The 23131-nt window shown below is 35.7% G+C and overlaps 3 protein-coding genes and 1 long non-coding RNA gene across 8 annotated transcripts; 1 reads left to right on the top strand and 3 right to left on the bottom strand.

Annotated features, from left to right (window-relative positions):
• Nucleotides 1-606: 606 nt before the first annotated feature.
• Nucleotides 607-2797, bottom strand: LOC125197035 (phenylcoumaran benzylic ether reductase POP1-like). Of its 4 annotated transcripts, none has more exons than XM_048095729.1 (6): nt 2676-2797; nt 2219-2476; nt 1966-2100; nt 1508-1745; nt 991-1194; nt 607-909 (listed from the first exon to the last, which is right to left on the bottom strand). In XM_048095729.1, the coding sequence occupies exons 2-6, from the start codon at nt 2399-2401 to the stop codon at nt 743-745; spliced, it is 927 nt and encodes a 308-aa protein (XP_047951686.1). In that variant the 5' UTR covers nt 2402-2476; nt 2676-2797; the 3' UTR covers nt 607-742. The 4 variants fall into 4 exon arrangements, with proteins under 4 accessions (XP_047951686.1, XP_047951684.1, XP_047951683.1 ...); XM_048095727.1 differs by having other exon boundaries at nt 2219-2484; nt 2640-2763; XM_048095726.1 differs by having other exon boundaries at nt 2640-2763.
• A 2553-nt stretch (nt 2798-5350) lies between these two features.
• LOC125197036 lies at nt 5351-7222 on the bottom strand. Its single transcript, XR_007171983.1, has 3 exons — nt 7063-7222; nt 6827-6963; nt 5351-6261 (listed from the first exon to the last, which is right to left on the bottom strand). It is a non-coding gene; the product is annotated as an uncharacterized LOC125197036 (long non-coding RNA).
• A 10239-nt stretch (nt 7223-17461) lies between these two features.
• Nucleotides 17462-19872, top strand: LOC125194199 (metal transporter Nramp3-like). The gene is made up of 4 exons (XM_048092282.1): nt 17462-18032; nt 18484-18620; nt 18691-19343; nt 19417-19872. Exons 1-4 carry the CDS (start codon nt 17533-17535, stop codon nt 19624-19626), a joined length of 1500 nt encoding a protein of 499 aa, XP_047948239.1. The 5' UTR covers nt 17462-17532; the 3' UTR covers nt 19627-19872.
• Nucleotides 19873-19915: 43 nt separating this feature from the next.
• On the bottom strand, nt 19916-22712 carry LOC125194200. Of its 2 annotated transcripts, none has more exons than XM_048092283.1 (7): nt 22522-22712; nt 21332-21946; nt 20805-21233; nt 20535-20729; nt 20403-20459; nt 20222-20281; nt 19916-20133 (listed from the first exon to the last, which is right to left on the bottom strand). In XM_048092283.1, exons 2-7 carry the CDS (start codon nt 21845-21847, stop codon nt 20056-20058), a joined length of 1335 nt encoding a protein of 444 aa, XP_047948240.1. In that variant the 5' UTR covers nt 21848-21946; nt 22522-22712; the 3' UTR covers nt 19916-20055. The 2 variants fall into 2 exon arrangements, with proteins under 2 accessions (XP_047948240.1, XP_047948241.1); XM_048092284.1 differs by lacking the exon at nt 22522-22712 and adding an exon at nt 22387-22512.
• Between the last annotated feature and the right edge of the window lie 419 nt (nt 22713-23131).

Raw genomic sequence — 23131 nt, 5'->3', positions numbered from 1 at the left:
ATTGTCTTTTTACATCAAGAAATTATTTCTCTTGTTTATCTACAAGTATTAGTAATTTAGTAGTATAATCAAACGAAGATAGAGTTAGCTCTGGAGGTTAGTGACTAGTGTATTAAAAAATATGTCCACATACTTGTTTGCCATCAATTTTTTTATTTGATGAGTCATGAATTTAAATTTAAAGGTTTGTTAAGACTCAAGACTCTTTAGCCTCAAACATTAACCTCTCCACTGCTGGACTAACTCACACTTGTTCGCCATCTTTTATTGACCTTCTTTGTAACCTAATTTAACGTTTGGGCTCGTGTCTGATTTTTAACTGATTATAAAGAAAATATAAATTTTTAAAAATATCTCCCGTGAAAGGAATTTATCAGTTTAAATCCTCTAATTATTTGCCTCTATTTAAAACTGTCTTGAAGATATAACAATATAATATCAATACAAGACGCAACATATTCTCATGTCATCAACCAAATTTGATTATGATTCATCTTAACAGTACAAAAACATTAGATTATCTCTGAATTAATCTAAGTATGGGTGATATATACCCAAAATCTACGCAATCACCCAAAAATAAGCTAGTGACTTGACATGCCATGGTTGCTCAAGTAACAAGGAGACTTGATAATTTGATATCTAATCTCAATATCCACACAATCACACTTGAATTTACTCAACTGAATTCACAACTCTTAAGTCTGTCTCACACAAAAACAAACGCTTTGCAAGTTATAATTCAAACATATTGGTCAAGCATCTCATTGACTGTGGTATACTTAACATCTGGATATAGCTCCGATGCCTCAACTCCAAACGACGGCTCAATATCAAAGTTGGTCTGATCTCCCTTTACATAAACAGAGTGCATTATGCCTAGTCTCACATTTAAAGGGGATGAGGCTTCTGCAAAACACATAAATTCACAATTCAGGGCATTCAAAACATCTACTAGACTAGATTGAGAAGCAAAGCCTATATTTTCACCTTGGATGTCTTTAAGAACTTGCTCCTCCGGAACATACACCCGTTTGAGTTTTTTGCCTATCTTGTTCTCCCACAACGTCGTTATGTCATTCATGGAAATAGTATTGGCAACTGGTCTGACGTAGAGGATCTTATTTGATGTTCTTGGATCATCCACAGCTTTGATGGTGTAAGTGGCTATGTCTTCTTCCTTATTATATACAGCTGCAACAAGAAAAGGGAACATAGGAGTGTGATTGATAATCAGGGTTCAGAACTACGCCATCACCCACTTCGTCTTAGAGTTCGAGAAATGAACAACACATCTTGACAGACCAAGAACTACGACATCACCACTTCATTTAAGGGGCCAATGAGGTGATCATATATCACTACGATGCACTTTTTCTATGGTGATTGAAATTCCCTAATCCTCCCTACCTCTAAGCAAGGGTGAATATTTGACTATACACAAAATTAATTTGAAGGGATAAAATGATCCAACAATGAGTAAATAAAAGGCTTCACTGGTAAGTACCTTTCATGTTCCCATCTCCTAAGATAACAACTTTGTCTCTTGGAGGATTTGTGGCATCCAACTGACCCAGTGTTCTAATAAACACACCAGCGAAGAAGTTGCACGAGACGTAAGTATAAGGAACCCCTGCTGCCTCCACAACACGACGGAACTGAGCTTTGTGTTGGAACACTGATGTTGCCGGCTCAACAGAATGAACGCGGTCAACATCATTTCCAAATTCCGATGGAAAGAATCTCTGGATTGCCATCAAACACCACGAAAAATCATGCACATATCCGTCATAAAAGAACGAATCCAATCTAACACCAATAAAACTATCACTCTACACAAGAGTAAAGGAGGCTAAATGTTCATTATGATTTGCATTAGTCAATAACAGAACTAAATGTGAATTCCACATCAAATTCAATTCAGAAATTTTCATACTGCAGATTTGTTATGCAGATCTAAGGTACCTTAACATTACCAGCCTCTTTAATAGCAGCTAGAATCCGATCCTGATCATTCAACTGAGCGTATCCAACGGCTGATATCACCACATCAACTTGTTTAATTGCTCTCACTAAGCTCTCGTGTTCATACATATCTCCCTACACCATTTTTAGGTAACCAAAAATTGAATTCAAATGTCAATAATTATGAATGTATAGAAACTGAATACAAACTACAATTGAAATTAAAAGTAAAAAACGTGAGAATCGAGCTCACGTGTATGAAATTGACGCCGGAATCTGTGAAGCTTTGGATTAGTTCAGATTTTTGGGGCTTAGAAAGAGTGGAGTCTCTGATTAAGACGAAAGTAGGGTGAGCAGCGGCGACGGCGGCATGGACGATGAATTTTCCGATGTATCCAGTGCCGCCGATTATGAGAATCTTACTCTTTCCGGTCATTTTGAAGGATTCGAAGGCGAGTTGGGGAGAAGAAATATTTGTTTGGTTGTCAAGTGATAAGGCGATTTCTCTTTTCTGCAATACTTGAAATTAATAATACCAGTAAAAATATTGATTACATCTGCATTCACACGACTTGCAATTCAAATTCTCTCACAATAAAATATACTAAATCATATCTAATTATACTAACTAACACAAATTAGGCTACAATTTGAAGATTCAAGTGGAATCTCACCTTAATTTAGCTCGAATTAGGATTAGGAACTCTAACCTTGATGGAGGGTGAAAGGAGTGTGTGACGGTGGAGCAGTGACGGCAACGGAAGAAAGCGGTTTCACGATGACGAGGATCAACTAAATAAATTGATGGGCTTGAGATGGGCTTTATCTCAATTAAGGCCCAAATATATATGTCATACTACTTATCAATTTAACTACTTAGTGTGTTCCCTAAAATTCAAACAGTTTAATTTACTACTATCGTAAAAATTGTCCCATTTTTTCATTTCGATCCATTCCACAAAGTTTGTCCCATTTCATTTTTTTTACCATTTTTGGTAGTGGACCTCATATTCCACTAACTCATTTATACTCACATTTTATTGTAAAACTAATATATAAAAATAGGACCCACATTCCACTAACTTTTTCAACTTACTTTCTATTAGATTTCTTAAAATCCGTACCCGGTCAAAGTGGGACAATCTTTATGGGACGAAGAGAGTATTATAATAGTGCACGATAATAATTAATCAATACTCCCTCCGTTTAAAAAGTAAGTAGTTTTTTTTTTTATTGTCTCAAAGTAAATCGTATTCCTTTTTAATAAGACAAACACACACATATTTACAATAATGAGCCCACAGTGGCTTGCAACATGGCACATCCAAATTTTATAATTTTTATTTTCATAATTACTCCGTTTACTTTTTTATTATCATTTTTGTGATTTCCATCACTAGATGTCATATTTTATTTTTATTATTCACCTTATGCTTCTTGTCCCTGTTCGTCCCTTGGGGAAGTGGGAAGATATGATGACAATTCTTTGGCAGATCCTTGCTACTCCTATTCTACATTTATTCACTACTCTCTTGGTGTAGTTTTGCTTATTGAACTTCTTATAGTACATGTTCCTTCACTAATTGGGTAAGTGCACTTCTTTACAGGTTTGAGGAACATGGGATGGAAGTGCAAGAACATCCGAAATAGTGGACAAAAGCACGGACTAGCGGTTAGAGCGTGAGGTCGTCCACTATTACGTTAGGCTAACGTGACGGACGTCCCGAAGTAGGACAAGTGCTCATCTGCGACCTAGCACCGTTAGCCGATCGCTAGCTAGTCCGCTATTGCACGGACACCGATCGGCTAGCCGATTTTTTTTTATTTTTTATTTTATTTTTTTTATTTATACTCTATTATTTACAAGTCATTGCACTTCATTTTTTTAATATTTGATAAACACCAATAATTAAAATGAATTAATCATATTTGTCAGTTTATTTTATTGGCTAGGGCGTCGGCTAATCCTAGTGCTAGCCTATTATTGTGCTGTGGTTAGTCCTGATGATGTGACAGACTGCGGTTAGTCCTAGTGATGTGGCAGAAGATATTTTTTGTTAGTCTTATTGCTAGACTATTGGTTAATCCTACCATGGATGCTCTAACAAGAGGGCTGCTCCCGTAGTTCCATTTGAAAGATTGTGGCTGTGAAAATAGAGGGAGAGAGAAGGGAGGATTTGCCTTCCTCACTTCTTTTGTAATTTATTACAAGTAGTAATCTTTTCAACAAATCTCTAAGGTCATGTTTGGTCGTCAGGATTCTGTCTTGCAAAGTAATCTGATTCTTTAAATTCTAAATTCATGTGCTTGTTTTGGTTTTAGTTAAACCGGGAAAGTAATAAGAATCCGAGGACAAGGAAAGTTAGTACAACTTTCCAGGATTCTAAATCCTAACTATTTTTAGGTATTATTTTTCTCAGTTTTAGGATTCTTACATATTTAATGCAATATAGTCTAGTTTTATTATTATTATTATTATTATTATTATTTATAATGTATTAAAAATAATTTAAAATTAGTACTTAATTTCAGTTTAATAAATAACTACGATTAAAATGATCATAATTATAACTATATTTTATAATATTTCATAACAGTAATTAATAATTTATTAAATAATTAAAATATAGTTATATAATATAAATTGTATAATAAATAATAATTATTATATTTTATAAATTAATAATTAATTAATAAAGTTGTATTAAAATTTTAAATTTTAAAATTTATTCAATAATAATAATAATAATAATAATACACTCATATTTATTATTATAATAAATGAGTATAATATTCTATGTGACTATAATACAATTATATTATTATATATTGTGATGGGCAATCCATACTTAAACTATCCATCATAATAATAAATATAATTATATAATTATTATTATTTGTAATTAATAATTTATTGAAAAATTTATTTTATTATTGTTTTTAATAAATAAAATGGTAATAAGTATATTTTTAGTGGTGTTTAAATTAAAATTTAAATTTAAGATCTTGATATTTTTCAAACACATGAAAGTAAAGTTACTAGGAATCATTTTTCCCAGGTATCATTTTCTTTGCCAATTTTACTTTCTCGTCAACCAAACATGGCCTAAAAAGTACCAGCTCGTGTCTTCTTGTTTCTAAAAGATAAAGGGACTTGGAGTGTAGTGTGTGTATTGTCCTTTCCCACGAAGTGTATGTATTTCTATAGGGAGGCGTGTAGCTTCATATGCATTCCTTTATGCATAACTCTTGGCTCTTGGTACTTTTGTCTTTTAAGATATTTCTATAATGGTTGTTTTTTAAGGGCTCGTCTGGTAGCCCAACAAATATTAACACAAACCCAATGAAAATGGTGTTTCATGAATGAGTGGATAGAGTTGTAGGTTGTTTGGTTCAGGCCAACCAAAAATTATAGCCTAGTTTCCTTGGTTTGGTTGAATTAGAGTATGGCTGAAACAAAATTTGCTTGACTAAACTACCCCTCATCACACCTTCTTATCCATCATAAATCATAATCCCAAACCTTAACATGTATCCATGAATTTGTTTCCCAGGATCAACTTCAGCTTGCACAGCACATGCAACAAGCATGCTGACGAGGATCACCCCATCTGGAGTTGTCGATCCACTGTTGCATACTCACGAAACAAAGCTAAAACATCCTCACATCTCTGCAGCATCACATAACCAGATATAACAGCAATCCACATCACAAAATTCCTCTCAGCGGCCAAATCATAAAGGCTCCGTGCCTCCCCCATCTCATCTCTTGCTGCATATCCCACAATCATTGAGGTAACAGCAAACAAGTTCCTCATCCTCCTTGCTCTAAGAACACAATCAGCATGGAACACAACAAGTTTCATCTCCAACTCCTAAAACCCTCAATCACAAACTAGGAACATCACACACACACACACACAAAACAAAATCAATTCTTGGACCTTTGCTTAACAAATGAAAACAGACAGAGCACAAAATGCCTTAATTATTTTCCATCTCTTCAACACAAACTCAGCTACTACCATACAGTAAACTATTGCATCAGAAAAACTAAAATGGCAAAATTGGTATAAAAAAAAAAGAAGAAGAAAAAACCTACAAGCTGAGGGAGATTTCTCCAAGTGCCATGTCCATTCTATGTGATAAACTCAACAAGAATCTTGTCCTCCTCCAGACTCCAAGCTCCTTTGGTCACTCCCTCTCTCTCACAACATGGCCTTCTTCCCTTCTTCCTCGATCATGACTACCGCGGCCTCCATCTCCTTTCTCTTCCTATCTCGGGGGTCCTCCATCCTGTAATGGAAACTCAGTACCTTAAACTCAAAGGAGCAACACAATGGAATTCGTGGTGGCTGCCTTAAATCAATAGGTCATTACTTATTTCCAGAAATGTGATAAGTAGGTAAGTAAGACCGAATAACATAATGCAAAAACTAGACTTGAACATTGGAATTTTATTCAAAACAATCCCAATTTGTAGCAATGAATACACAATGCTACATCTAAACCACACATATGACGAGTATTCAGAGCTGCCCCATCCGATGAAGCTTGTAAAAACTGAAAATCTGCATTCCAGGCTGTGAACATGTATACAGAGGGAGTAAAGTGTTCATCTTTGGGTGAATTTACACAAATCCATGCTGAAAAATCAACATCACAACCAGAAAAATTGCAAATATTCTACACAATCCAAACATTTTGACAGGGCAAACAATGCATATACGGCTTGCATAATAATCGGCCACCCACGAAGGGTCAAAATTGACACCAGATTTCAACCCAAATTCAAACAGCAACAGCAATTGCATAATCATATCTACCAGAACAAACCCAAAAACCAAAAAATTCGACATACCCGAATGAAATTGGCGGCATTGATACCGAAATTGAAAATAGGTGGTCACCGGATTGGATTGTCGGCCGACTTCGAAATTGGGTAAACGCCTTCGCCGGCCCCTGAAGCTTTGCAAATTCAAACGGAATAATGTTCACCTGCAGCGGTGGACCAACAAAATACGTCAACTTTCAGAGGGTATTTTTGTATAATTGGACTCTTAATCGGTGTTAACGGCAGAGTCGTGAAAACTATACCACTCCCTCCTCTGATAGTGCTAGCACAGATCTGCCGATAGTAGTATGTAGAACCTGGAAACCCGCTTGGAGTATGCCGGGTCGGCCGATTGGAGGGGCTGCTACCAAACGGGAGAATTGCCCTGAAAGAATGGTGTTTCTGGGCTATTTAGGGCTACCAGACGGGCCCTAAGTATTAAGAGCATCTCCTACGGCGGACGTCGCGGTAGGACGTCGCGGAAGTCCGACCGGACGTCCGCCGCTGTGGGCGAAATGGTAGGACACGCCCGTCCCATTTGCCTGTCGGATGGGCTCGCCTGTCGGCGTCCGACCGGACGTCCGCCATTGTGGCGTGGGTCGGACGTCCCGGTCGGACGTTGGATTAAGTTTGTTTTTTTTTAAAAAAAAAAAACTCTATAAATAGGGCTCGTTGAACTTCATTTCATTCACACCCTTGTGTTGACAAGTTTCTCTCTCTAAACTCTATTTTCAAGTATTTCTAGAATGGCTAGTAGTCGTGCGGGTGGTAGTGGCGGAGGCGCTAGTGATAGTGATAGTGAGGATGAATTGGATGTTGCTATGTACGCATGTATCATTTTGCACAACATGATTGTCGAAAGTGAAGGTGACGAACTGACTCAGTGGACCAACGAAGATTATACGGGTGCCGGTCCAAGCCACGGCGTGGCCAGCGCGAATGTGAACATGGGGGTACCTCATGGAGAGGTTAAGCGGTTGCGCGCATTTGCCGACATGCGACAAAGAGATGCCCATATTCGACTTCAGGAGGATATCACCGAAGAGGTTTGGACGCGGAGGTGTGGACGTTGAAGTGGTTAATTTTTTTTATTGACTATGTAATTTTTTTTTTCGAAGAATGTATGTTTTTTTTTAATGAAATATTCGCTTTTCCCCGTTCGTATTCGTGTCGAAATTTTAATTCCGTAAATTGAATAATTGTGAATTTAATTTTATTGCGGGAAGTTCTAGTGCAATGGGAAGTCCTAGTGATGACGTGGCATGAATTTTGTGTGGGAAGTCCTAGTGGAAGTCCTAGTGGGAAGGGCGCCACTGGAGATGCTCTAAATTCCTTGCGCTTATCTTCCAACAAAAACAAAGTATTCATATCATTCAAAAGTCGACCATCGATTACAAAATGACACGGCTTCTTGTAGAGCTTTAATATACTAAATCCGATTTATCTCGAAAAAAGGGATCGAAAATTTAGAGCGTCACATTGGTCCACATAACAAATTAACAAGGCATTATCAGTTTATCTTAAAAGGAAATAAACTGGGCCTATTTATAAGTTATAACAATGGAATCAGTTCTCTAATGTATAATCGTTTTGTTTTAGAATAAAAATCATAACGATAAAAAAAACAAAAAAAAAATTGCACCACCTACTTAAACGAAAGGATACTACCTTTGAATTTAACCATAAAAATACAAGACAAAGATCATGATTTCACGATATCACGAAGCTATGGCGAAGTTTCGTCCATTGTAGGAATATGTGTGAGAGAGAGAGGAAACGTTTTGTCCTTATTGCTTTTCAGTTTCATTATGCGAGCCAATAAAAATAAAATTGTTAGTTAAATTAAATAAGCATAAACCAATAGATGTTTACCGAAATGGGAAACTTTGAATTTGTTATTGTACCTATCCGGGCAATATTATATTCGTCCTTCAAATCTGGGGGAGATCATATATTCACAAACTTTTGAAGAAATATTAATTAATCCCGGCCATTAAATTTTACTATTATAATACTCCATGATGGTTATAAAAAAATATTGCATACAAATGGTGTGTTATATTAAATTGCTAATTCAAATTGCTAATTCTGCTAACTCATGAATATATTATATTTAAAGTATTAGTACGGTGACATTAAAATGTCAACACATAATATCAACGCATTATATTGAAGTTCAACAAAATTATGTGTTGACATTTTAATGTCATCATATTGACATTTTTAATACATTGTGTTGATAAGTTAGCAAGTTAGTAACTTAACAAAGTTAGCAATTGATCACACCCCTACGTACAAAATAAGTGGTATAACAAAATAGTCATTATTGTATATATATGGTAAAAATATAACACATACCTAACATTGTAAAAATTCTTCATATAATAACTTGCAAATCATTTCAAAAACTAATGCACGATATATTAAATTAAAAAAGAGTGAACTACGTAAATGGTATTTGATCTTTCACTTTCGCACATAATTGATACCTATAAATCACATTTTTAGTACCTGGTGTGATTTTCACCCCAAACTACCTTCTAAACAAATGCATTTTCTTATTTGTGTCATAGAAGATATTTTGGACATACACACTAGTAGTAGTTAATAAATAATTATAGTATATTATTAAATTATTATTATTATTATTTATTATTTTATATTATATTAATAATTAATCAATATAGTCTTAATAAAAATTTGAAATTGTGAATTGTATTCGTAATGATATCAAGAATTGAATATTTTTAGTTAGGTGTTTCAACCCTAAAATGAGTATAAAATAATTTAATAAAAAAATATTCAATTGATTTAATTACTTTAAATAATTAATTTAATTAAGTGTTTTGTTCTTAATTTATATTATGAATGTAACTAGATGTATGTATAAAACACTAAAAAGAAAGAAGAAAAAGAAGAGAAAAGAAATAAGAAGAAACATAAACTAAGGAGAAAAAAGGAAGGAAGGAAGGAAGATAAAATACTAAAAAGAAAGAAGAAAATGAAGAAAAAAGAAAGAAGAAAAAAGGAAATAAGAAAGGAAGAAAAAGAAATCACATATTTGGTAGGAGTACTATTTAATTGAAATTTCCAAAAATATCCTCCATAACCAAAAATTCACATGTTTAGTATCTATGATTATTTTTGTGATGAGATACTAAAAATGATATAAAATAAAGAATTAAATATCATTTATATGCAAAAGCGCGAGAGATTAATTACTATTTAAATAGTAATTAGCACTAAATTAACTACTAGTACTACAATGTAAATTGTTAAAGGATATTATTAAAATTGTATTCTCTCCACTAACGTCACTTGCATACAATCAAAATTTCGGACAATATCAGGAAGGTGCTGCGAAATTTCGTCTGTTGTAGCCACTCTTTCTCATTATTAATACTCTTTATTTTGCATGCCAATTGAATTTTATACTTGCTATTTGGAAATTAATTAACGATTGAGCTAAAAAAATGGTTTATAGACCTATGAGTTTATCTTGTCCATAGTCCCTGAATTTTTAAAATATCGTCAGACATCTCTGAACTAAGAGTTTATCTCAAATTTAATCCTTTTGCCATTTTTTATACGAAAATACCCTTTTAAGAATTTGAGCAATTTGGTCTTTCTACAATTTCTAACATTTTAAATCTGATATTATTTCAGTGATATACTAAATCTGATATTATTTCAAAATTATCATTCTTGTTCCCTTTTGTCATCCTTCACTTTGTTTCTTTATTTCAATATTAGATTTAATTTTATAAAATTAAATTTAAATTTCTATTTTTAAATATCAATAAATTTTTATTAATTATTAAAATTATTAAATAAGAAAAAACAATAGTTTTAATCAATATTTGATAGTGTCTAATATTTAATGAATAAGGCATGACGACGCCTTAGTTTTAATCAATATTTAATAGTTTTAATCATAAATAGATCATATAACACGATTTATTCTAAAATAAATATGCATCTAATGTAAGACTAATATAATTTTCGTTTATTAATTTGAAAACAATCAAAATTAACTAGAAAATTTCAACAAAAATACTCCAATATAAAATTTTTAGTAGTATCAAATATTTAGTTAACTTCATAATATTTAATCACAAGCAATTATAACAACAAAGCGAAGGCTAAATAGAATAGCTCTTATTTTTCCATCACGATTAACTATTATTTTTTTGTACTTCTTCAATTTAGATGAATATTATATTAAATAACAAAAATTAATGATTTAATTAATATTTATAGTGTCTATGAATTAATAGTTTAATTAAACAAAAATTATTGATATTTAAAAATTGAAATTTAAAATTTAATTTTATAAAATAAAATCTAATGTTGAAATAAAAAACAAAGTGAAGGATGACAAAAGGAAAGAAGAATGATAATTTTGTAATAATATCAGATTTAGTAAATCACTGAAATAATATCATATTTAAAATGTTAAAAGTGAAAAAGACCAAATTGCCCAAATGCTCAAAATGGTATTTTCGTATCAAAAAAAGGACCAAATTTGAGATAAATCCTTAGTCCAGGGATATCTGACGATATTTTTAAAGTCCAGGGGCTATAAGCGAGATAAGCCCATAATCCAGGAACCATTTTTGTAGTTAACTCTAAATTAATAATGCCACACTACAACAATTAAGCATAGATAGAAAGATTTATCATGAAATCTTGCAGATATTAAATCAGTAGATGGGTGCAATATGGTTCTGAATAAGTATCACTAATAGCTATAGAATGGATTCATACTTATACTATAATAATTATATCGAAATCTATAAGCTGCTCGATGACCATATACAGAAATCTATAAGGTGATTTTTTATGTCCAATTATAAGCTTTGAGTTCTAATAGTTGCTAAATAAATTAATAAACATGCCAAAAAAAATACTCCAGGAAAAAGTTTTCACCCAACTTAGCACTAATCTATGATGATGTATCAAATAATGCAATGAATAACTAACATGGTTTGTTTTATAGTTCAACACCTCATTTCTTAATTATGAGATTAAGTATGAGATTAGAGGTTCGCCTATGTAAATGGCATAAACAAGTTAACCAATCAATCTCTTGTTGCGTCAGTTGGAACCAATATACAAAGTAACAAATAATTATTTATATACTTCAAATCAATGTGAACTCATCTTATGATCCTATCTATATGCGCATTAAAAATCACTACGTTTTCAAAATGTGAAAGGAACCTGAGAAAATTGCTTTCTTCTTTTTTTGTTCAAACAAAGGGATGTCATATCATGCAATTAGAACTTATAAGCTTATCTTACTATAATTTTTTTTTCTAGTAGTAGTAAAAGAACAAGAAACCATGATAGATTAGAGACCATTACAGAGTACTCTAACTAAAATACTTCTCAAACAAATTAAGAATACAATTGAAGAAGTTGGTTGGAATGGTGCGATGAGTTCTACATTAAATAATTACTTCCTCCGTCCATCATCAATTGTCACATTTTGATTCGGCATGAATTTTAAGTTAGAAAATTAGTTGAAAAAATTAGTAAAATATAAATCCTGTTGAGAATAATTTAGTGAATTATGGTGATCATTATTTTTCAACCAAATTTCCTCAAATTTTCATAATAATTTTGTTATTATTATATTGTTAAATAAGGAAAGAAACGTATGAAATAATCTTATGTTAAAAAATGGGACCAGCTAGTGTGCAGTGTTACATTCTTTGAATAAACACTAGTTGCACCACTCATGCCTGCTCTCTAATTTGCTTCTTCGAGAAAATAGACAGTATTGCTTGGATGAAGGGAATTGACATTCTAAGAATTTTAGAATATGATTAAAATAGAAAAAAAATTATGTCAAATCATCTGGCGAATAAGATGCGTTAAGTTAAGTACTTCTATTCAAATTTAAGTCGTTATTCAACAACATATAGAGCTCAAATCCAAAGTCAGTATTATTTATGTTATTGAATGTATTTTAATAAAAGTTAAATTATGGCAACTTTATTGGGATTGGTTTAGACCAAATTTTGTTTCCTTGTAGAAAAAGAATGGCATGGAGCATCAGGAGAATGCACGCCCCAGCTTTTACTTTTTGCTCTTAACTTTGACATTTTATTGGCCATCATTCATTAAGTTAATTATTGATATTTGACATATACCAAATTTAAGCTGCATTTTATTATATGCACTAAAATTTAAGCTGCATTTTATTTAGATCATGTTGATTATAGGCACTAAAAATGATTAATATCGTATTTCTTTAAATTATGAAGTTTGATCATATTCTAATCTGTTCTATGAAGTTTAAAATTGAATATTAAATCATGAAATTTTAATTTTTCTTGATTATTCTATCTGTGAACTTAATGTCGTCTCTAAAGGATAGTGTGTTTTATGAAAATAAGTACTAGAATTATTATTTTTTTCTTTTCTTTTCTTATTTCGAAGAAAATTTTTAATATCATGAAAAGATGACATTTTATATATAAACGGGACAATTGAAAAAAATTGACATTTTGTGATTTAATATTTCAATTTTAAACTTCGTGAGACAAACTAAAATTTAACCAAACTTCATGATTTAAATTGCTATTAACTCTACTAAAAATATTTCTTCCAAAGTTAGCACTTAATCACAAATTAAATAAGTACTGGATTTTCGTACAATTTTCTTTTGAATATTTTTTTGGTAGTCATAACTAAAGAACCAAACAACGAACCAGTCTCTATAAAAGTTAGTGGGCATACAGTCGTCCTTTCCATTTTTATGTTCATTTCTCCTACAACGTTTTTCGGAGATAAGAGTCATAATTTAACTTGAAAAGATAGATGAAAACTTACTCCGTAATAAGTTGTAGTATAAAGAAAATGAATGATAATGTAGAATATTTTTATTACTACATTTGATGAAAAATCAAATTTATACGGTGAAGTAATTTGTTTGTGTGAGGTACTCCTACTAGATTTCACCCCAGCTCAGCTCCACCATTGCTTGTAATTAAATAAGTAATGCAGTATGAGTTTAGAAATTCACGAATAACAAGAGGCTACTTAGGGTTAATTAGGTTATTATTAGAGTTTAAAATTAGATAGGGGTCAGGCCATCCGCAACGCTGTCTCTTATCCGTCTCTTAACCGTCTCATCTCTTCACTATTCATGGGCCCCACTGTACTTTTCAGCTCATCTCTTAACTAAGAGACAACACCTGCAAGTCCCCTCCATCTCTTAACCATCTCTTAACTATTCATTCAATTTCATTTTTTATTTTTAATTCCAAAAAATTCAATTAATAAAAACACACTTCATTAAAATAAAATAAATATTACAACTTAAAGGCCTAAAAATAGAAAAAAAATACATAATTTAAAATCCTAAAAAATAAAAAAGTACATAATTTAAAATCCTAAAAAATAAAAAAAATTACATAATTAAAATACTCTAAATGAAACTATAAAAACTACTCCGCCGGCGAATCATCATTCCCCGAAGTCGGCGGTGCAACTATACCAAGTTGAGCTCTCATATACTCAATTCCGGCCATATGGGCTGCAACTTGGCCAGGATTCATTTTTGAGAGGTTCGCCATCGTGGCGACTAGGTACATGGACATTAGGGTGTGCGAGCCCGTGCCCGTGTCGGAGCCCGAGCCCTCGCCCGCCTGGCTTGGTCCGCCGCGGCCCATCCCTCTCGCTCTCGCTCTCCCCCTGGCTCTAGCCGTCTTCGCCGCCTTGGTCCCTTGCGGCCGACGTCGTGCACCGGAAGAAGACCCCCCTGCATCATCGGTTGGCGTGACCTCACGTGAGGTGTTGCCTTCGCCGCCATCACTAGACGAGTAGTGGCCACACGCCGTGCGCTTCGTGCGTTTCGAGCCCGACTCGACACCGCCAGCCCACCTTTCAAGGTGGTGGACTTGCGACCAAACATCGACAAGCTTGAAATCTTTGCCGACGTCGTCTTTGAAGACCCGCAACGCCGCTCTCAGAATGTCGGCTCCACTGGATCCGCTCTGATAATTCGCCTCTTCTCCCCTGTATATTGCGCAAAAATTTTTTACATCTCTGTCGGTTCGGTCCCAATGACTGCGGAGCATCTTCACGTTGCGGGGAACGGTATTCGTCGGCCTTCGTGCGTTGTAAACTTCGGTGACTTTTAGCCAAAAACACTTGTGGGTTTGTTGATTCCCGACGACAGGATCGTACGAGACGCCGATCCAAGCGTCGTACGCAGCCAACGTCTCGGCTTGGCCGTATGGATGACGGCCGCCGTCTCCCACAGGCCTCTGCATCCGCTTGCCTCCTCTTCCTCTCTCTTCCTCCTCGGCATTGACGCCGGGCTGAGGCTGATCCCTGCCGGAGCCGGGCCGGAGCTGGAGCCTCCACCAATTGGCCAGATCGGGCAAAATGCGTTCAGGCGCCAAAAAATTATCCGGAATTTGGGATAATCCCGGCGATTGCCCGTACCTCTTGGGGGGGAGGGACGATAGTTGCATCCACATCAAAATGTGGTGTTTGGTACGCCGGCGGGGTGGTCGAGCCTTGGGTGCCCAACGACGAACCGGGAGTACCCAAACAGTTGTACATGCTCGCCCAATCGTCGAACGAGTTCAAGTCGAACCCGCCGGAGCCGCCGCCGCTGGAGTTTCCATCGCCGGACATTTTTTCAACAATTTGAGAGTAGTGTTTGTGTGTAAAATGGAAGAGGAATGGGGAATGAGAGTAGTGTTTGTGTGTAAAATGGTGAATGGAGTATATTTATAGAAGAATAAAAAAAAAAATTGAAAATTCGACCGTTTTGTTCCCAACGGTCATTTGCCCGTTTGAATTTTTTTTTATTTATTAAATTCGAATTTTTTGAATTTATAAAAAATAAAATAAAATTATTACGTCATAATTACGACGCCCACTCGCGGGCCAGCGAGTGGGCGTCACGCAATGCTCCAGCGCGCGCCACATGGGCGCGCGCGTCGTCTCGCCAGCTCGAAGCCGGCCTCGCCGGGTCGCGTCGCGCGATGAGATGTCTCGTCTCGTCGAGACGAGACGAGCCTCGCAACGCTGTCTCGATGCTGGCTCGTCTCGTCGAGACGAGACCGAGCCCGCATCGAGCCCGCGTTACGGATGCTCTTAAAACTTAGGACAACCGGAGGGCCACAGTTATTAATTTGCTACTCCATTAGCTAGGTGTTAATTAGTAGTTATTTATATGGTCAGCTCTATGTTATCTACTGTATTTAATACTATTATATTTATTTTTTCTGAAATAAAGTTTAATTAAATACCTATTTGGAATGGTTGATTGAATATAACTCAACTAATTATAATTAAATAATAGTCATTAGATATTCAAATTAAGGGCCTAGATCGTCAATTCCAAAATATTAATATGATCAACAAAATCATCAACAGGGTATTAATGTCAATTTATAACAAATTAGTTGTAACTCACTTTTGAAAAATATTCCATAACTTTAAAATGCATATAATTTTCCCGATTTAAATTATTTTTTCGCACAATATATATCAAATTAAAGATAATTTCATAAGGATTCTAACGAGATCTCACTCGCATATGTTCCGATGTCAAAATTTGAAAAAAAGTTCGAAAATTTTTAATTTTCTTGTACAACACAAATGTCAACATAGTATATAAAATATGTTAATATAATACATGTAGAATGTCAATATAAACAATGTGTTAACATTCTCAAAGCATTGTGTTGATATTTTCGAATACTATATTGACATTTTTATCTAAAACCCTAATTTGGTAGTTTTTTTTTATCTTTTTCAATTTAATTAATAAAAACGAAAATTATACGTGACAAATTGTAGACAACACGTTTTCTAAAATCCTATGGTCTTAAATTAGTTATAGTTAGCAATTAAATAATGAGTTAGCAATTGATCACTCCCCAAAAAATATACTCCCTCACTTCTATAGTAATAAAGTCATTTTGTCATTTCGGTACGTTCCATAGTAATAGAGTTATTTCTCTTTTTAGTAAAAGTCAACACAATTTTCCACACCTACTTTACTCTCTCTTACTTTATTCTCTCTTCATCTCTATACCTTTTTTTATTTTCCACTTTACTCTTCATTTACTTAACTCACCTAACACAATTTTTTTTAATGTTCGTGCTCGAAAAGATATGCCTCCGTTACTATGGAACTGAGGGAGTATTAGTTATAAATAGAATATAATCAAGATGGACGTATTATATTACATGCTTATACACAAACGTGTTTCTCTTTAAGTTTAATGACACCACTACAATTTAGTTAGAAGAGTTTATTCACTGTAAAGCTATTATGAAAATAAGAAAAAAGGAAAGATTTGATCCTTACACATGATTATACGCATAGTTATGTAGGAACGTTTACTCATTTATAGTTAAACGTGACGGCTACTACTAACATCAAACTATTTCGAGCACAAGAATATGAATAAAATATTAATTTCAACATTCTACAATTGCAGTAGATTAAGCATAATACATTTAATTTACAATTACAAAGTAGATTGAGCATAATAGTAGATGAATTAATGTATTTTATTTTTATAGTACGAAAATGTAAATATAGTAAATTAATAGGGAGAAGGTGTAAATAAAAAGAATCCCATGCTATTTCCCTCCTTTCCCTTTATCCTCCCATTTTCAGTTTCTCAACTCATCACCTCACTGCACTACTCCTTCCTCCAATTCCAATTCCAATTCAATCCGATCAAAAAGTAAAAATGTCTTCACACCAGCAGCAGCAGCCGCTTCTGGAAGAAGAGGAGCGAGCCTACGAAGCCGACAACATAGTCCACATTCACGACGATGACGACGGCGGCCATGAATACTCGCCATTCTCCTGGAGAAAGCTGTGGCTCTTCACGGGGCCTGGCTTCCTCATGAGCATCGCCTTCCTTGATCCCGGCAACCTCGAGGGCGATCTCCAATCCGGCGCCATCGCCGGCTACTCCCTCCTCTGGCTCCTCCTCTGGGCCACCGCCATGGGCCTACTGGTCCAGCTCCTCGCCGCGCGCCTCGGCGTCGTCACCGGAAGGCACCTGGCCGAGCTCTGCCGCCAGGAGTATCCTGATTGGGCCAGGCTGCTGCTGTGGATCATGGCTGAGCTCGCACTCATCGGCGCCGATATTCAGGAGGTTATTGGCAGCGCGATTGCGATTAACATTCTCAGCCGCGGCCTTCTTCCTCTTTGGGCCGGTGTCATTATCACCGCCCTCGATTGGTAATTACCATTTTTTTCTTAATTTTAGGTTTCAATGAATTTAACCTTACCTTTCCCCTAATTTTTAGGTTTTCAGTTTTTTGTTTTTTTTCTGATTAGGAAATTGAGTGTTGCAGGGAGGAGTTTAACTGTCACTGATTATAATTCTTCAACGTATAATTAGACTTGCTATTTTAGAATTTGAGTTTTTTAATATGTTACCCAATTTTGTTTAATTTGTGTATATTTTATATTATCTCTTTCACGGAGTTTATCTGTCACTGTTTATAAAACTTGTGATGTGATGAATTGAGTTTAATATGTACTAATTCAAAGTTGATGTATGTAATATATAGATGTGTGTGTTTGCGAATAATATTTCCTCTATTTCGCTTTCATTTTGACTTGTAATGCTTTATTGATGATCAAGTTGAGTTTTGTGATTCAATGTTTGATTGCTTTCTTGATGCAGTTTCGTCTTCTTGTTTCTGGAGAATTATGGTGTGAGGAAACTGGAAGCGCTTTTTGCAGTGCTTATAGCAACCATGGCGATCTCCTTTGCTTGGATGTTTGGCGAAACAAAACCTGATGGTCGCGAGCTTTTGATCGGTGAGATTACCAAATGGGAGATCAATGTGCTTCTTGCTAATGAGTAATGAGTGTGAAAATGTGGTTGTAGGTATCTTGGTTCCGAAGCTGAATTCGAGTACCATAAAGCAGGCCGTGGGAGTGGTGGGCTGTGTCATCATGCCTCACAACGTTTTCTTGCACTCAGCCCTCGTGCAGTCGAGAGAAGTAGACAATCGCAAGATAGGCAGAGTGCGCGAAGCTCTCAAGTACTACTCCATTGAATCCAGCATTGCTCTGGCCATCTCATTCATGATCAATTTATTTGTTACAACAGTTTTCGCAAAGGTGTTTTATGGCACGGAAGAAGCGAAGACTATTGGACTCGTGAATGCAGGGCAGTATCTCGAGGAGAGGTATGGTGGAGGGCTGGTCCCCATTTTGTACATATGGGCTATCGGTGTGCTCGCTGCCGGACAGAGCAGCACCATAACCGGCACATATGCCGGCCAGTTCATTATGGGAGGGTTTCTGAATTTGCGAATGAAGAAGTGGATAAGGGCACTAATAACACGAAGCTGCGCCATCATCCCTACTCTGATTGTTGCGCTTATTTTTGACACATCCAATGCCTCGTTGGACATTCTAAATGAATGGCTTAACGTGCTGCAGTCAGTTCAAATCCCGTTTGCTCTAATTCCTCTCCTTTGCCTGGTGTCCAAGGAGGAACTCATGGGCTATTTCAAAATCGGGACTCTTCTTCAGGTATTTTCTTTTTGAGAGTTCATGCTTTTGTGCGAACGAATAGTTGAAAACTTAGTGTGCTTCTGCTATGCAGACTGTATCGTGGATGGTGGCAGCTCTGGTGATCTTGATCAACGGGTATCTTCTGGTGGACTTCTTCTCGTCTGAACTGACCGGGGTGTTGTTCACGAGTATAGTTACTGCTTTCTCAGCTGCATATGTTTCCTTCATAGTGTATCTTGTGATGAGGAGTGCAAGCTTTTCGAGTTTGTGGACAAGAGCCAAGACGACTTGGGGCTCGTAATCATTCTTCTCTCAACCATTCACAAGCTATGCTATAGCAGATTGACCGGGCAGCGCCAGAACAATAACATCCATGATGCCGGAGCATAAGCCTTCCGATCGTAACCCTTGTGAAAAGGAAGCAACTTATAAAGAGAGGAATCGATGCCCAAAGCAGCCTTGTGTTGTATCTATTGCTAGGTTAATGTTAATTACCCAAATGCTTTTGGCATAATCTTACAAAGTGTTGTTAGTCTACTGTTATTAATCATATATTGGTAGGTGTTTAAAGTTATACTTTGAAAAGAAGGTGAAATCAAGCATGCCCCCATATTTTTCTATGTTCCAAGAATATAATTACATAAACCCAAAAACTAGCTTCACATTATCTTCTTATATACACTTGTGAATAATCACAGAAACTGAAATAGATTGAAACAGGAAGAGAACCTTAGCCACCCTTGCCAAAAGAGATCTGCAAGCCTCCTTGGCTCTCTTCGATACTGGAGCTCGACGAGAGCAAGTTTATCTGCATCAACAAAATCAGTCACTTGCAACGAAATCTTTCAGTTTCTTATTTTAATATGTTCAACTCTATGCGTTCAAACCTTATGTACCTTGATAATTTCATACTTCGATGGTCGAGCATACGCTGCCAAGATTGCCATGTGGAAATGCTGATTCAGTAAAAATTTGGTCCATGTTAAATTATCTAAGTTTTATTTTCACAAACCAGTTCAAATTGTAGCCTAAACATAGCAAAATCAAGTGCTATTACTAGTATAAGAGAAAACTTACTCTAAAAGGATCACTTCTCAATGATTGCACATAGATGGAGTTTGATCTCCCTGTATCCTATATCAAGTGCCATTTTCAATTAAGCATATAATTGAATCTGAAACCAAATTATTTCTTTGTGTGTATTTTTACCTCCAAAGATATATCTCGTAGCCGCCTTCCTGTATGCGCGCAGCAGATGCGGACCGTTGGTTCCTCTGAACTCCCACTAATGATGTAGTCTCTTCCGCTCATGTAGTACGACCGCGTGTAGTTATGACAACTTCCTGTCGAAACTATCCCAAAATCCGTGTGAAGACGCCCGTCCACAGACAAAAGTTGCTTGACCTAGAAAGGGATTGATTTGGTATGCAACATTTTTAAAAAAACGAACATTAATGCCATAAGAATGAGAAGTGGTACCTCATTATCGACAGCTGAAACGAGTAGATAAAGATCGTCTGGAGAGAACACGACCATTACGTTCCCTCTTGAGCTTCTAACCGAGTAGCAAGGTCTTAGAGGCGTCTGTCTTGAATCCCACATCTTCACATCACGGTCAAATGATGAAGTCACAAAGAGGTGAGGAGAGTGGTTCGAAAACTTGGCAACATTTATGGGCTCACGGTGCATATCTGTGAACAGCTGCAACCGTTGGCCACTGCAGATATCGTATATGGCAACTTTCTTCGAGTAACCACTTGTTAGACACCGGTCATCGGTTGAGTTCACGTGAACGGAGGTCAATAGCTCAAAGTCATCAAAGACAACGCCCGAGCTATCTCCTGCCTTTCTACCAACCTCATTGACGTCATACAATCTCAGGCAACCGTTATCGGAACCCACAAGGAGCTAGATAGGCATATTGGAGAACATACATATATACATATCTTTTTAGCCATCATTACCATAAAAGGCCTAATTCTACTAAATGTTAGCATTAGACATACCTTAGAGGGTTGTTGTTTAAGCCAACAAAGGCCAAGAATACTATTCATACTCCGCGAAGGAAAGATGCATGAGACAACATTTCCCGTCTCGTGGTTGAGAACCACCACTTCTCCGTCAAGGGTCCCAACAGCCATCAGGCTGGAGTCAGTCGGGTGGTACTCAAACTGCCTTGGCCGGAGAATCTGCTCTTCCCCTTCCTTCGTATTCTTGCTCACGTTAGTGATGGGATATGACAAGGGCTGCACAGACGCTCCAAACTTTGCAGCACAGAGTGACCTCATATAGAAGCACTGGTTCTTGCGAGTAGACAAGGCACACTTCCGCCTCGATGGTCTGCAGCAGTGTGCACTGCTCGTTCCAGTTTCACGAGAATACAGGACGTTGAGAACACTCTCCCTATGCTGCCGCTTATATGGTAAGTACTCGTAATATTTTGAGAAGATGGTTTTCGCCCTTTCAAGATCGTCATTCTTGATTTCCATATGAGCCAGAGATGTGATCACGCTATCGGCCATTCCCTTAAGCAGACGCGCTGTGGGACCTTTCAAGTCCCGGTGAAGTATACTTGTAGCTGACACCTCTCTCGCTTCGACATCCTCATTTTCTAAGCAAACCTAGCAGAAAACTACATGTCAATAAGTTTCCCAAACTTAGCCAACACATAACCTTACCCCAAAATTAAGAAAAGTAGCTGTTTTAGTATAAGACTTTTAGTTTCCTTATCAATACATAGCTAAAAAGCAAGACTTCAAAATAGAAAGATTAAACCAATCACCAAGAGATAGCCACTAGGAAGGTAATTAACTTTGCCTAAGAAATTGGACAAAGTTGTTTATATACTAAACAAAATCTTTCCCCATCTATTAGAATACAATACTTCTATAATGTCCATTCTTCTTAATTTCTTCATTCAAACACACATCCTCTTTCCTTCTTTATCACAATCAATATGACCAAATTTGAAGTTTCCTAAACACCTGTGAGCTGACACTAAATGATCCAAGTTCATGAAATCTGCATTATTTTCATTGATTTAAAATAAAATTTGACTTACTGAGCTGAAAGTTTGTTGCTAGAAACAAATTCTGACAGGCAGAGCCATTTCAAGAAAAATTCACTTAAAGAAGAGAAACAGACAAGACAAATGCTAGGCAAAAGTGAAGTTAAAGTTAAAAGAAGAATAAAAAACCTGAATTATTTGCCATCAATTTCAAGAGGAGGAGAGAATGAATGCCGTTTGAAATTAGTGGATCTCTGACAGGAGAAAGCGAAAGGAAATGGAGAGAATTTAAAGAGATGAAGGTTGGAGAGAAGGGGTGATAAGTTATTACAGTAATTGACACTTCATCTGCTCTTATCTACTCCACAGCATAGGAGAGCTTCCAACCCCACGCTATTCATATCTTCTGCATTCATATCACTACTATTCTCTATTTTATGGAGTATATTATATATTTATATAAATTTCTTGGTAATTTTAAATACAAATACTGAAACAATGCATGTGAACCTCATTCATGAGGTTTAATTACAAAAGCTCGATTGCAATTTAGATATTTATCAGTCAGTACTCCACTCGTAAATTTGTTAGTTAGTTAGTTAGTTTGATACGAACTATTGATTAATTTCGATAAGTTTCCATAAATCTAATTTATGTTTTAAATACATACACTTTAATTTAGCATGCCTCTCAATTGCAGCGTCAGTCCTTGATTAACTACTGTACATTATATGATCATTGCAGAATTTTGCAAAAGAAATATGCAACTGAATATATGGATAAAGAAATTTATTTTTAA

Source organism: Salvia hispanica, chromosome 6 (genome assembly GCF_023119035.1).
Source record: "Salvia hispanica cultivar TCC Black 2014 chromosome 6, UniMelb_Shisp_WGS_1.0, whole genome shotgun sequence".
In the NCBI taxonomy this organism is placed as follows: domain Eukaryota; kingdom Viridiplantae; phylum Streptophyta; class Magnoliopsida; order Lamiales; family Lamiaceae; genus Salvia; species Salvia hispanica.
This window is presented reverse-complemented; position numbering and strand designations above follow the sequence as displayed.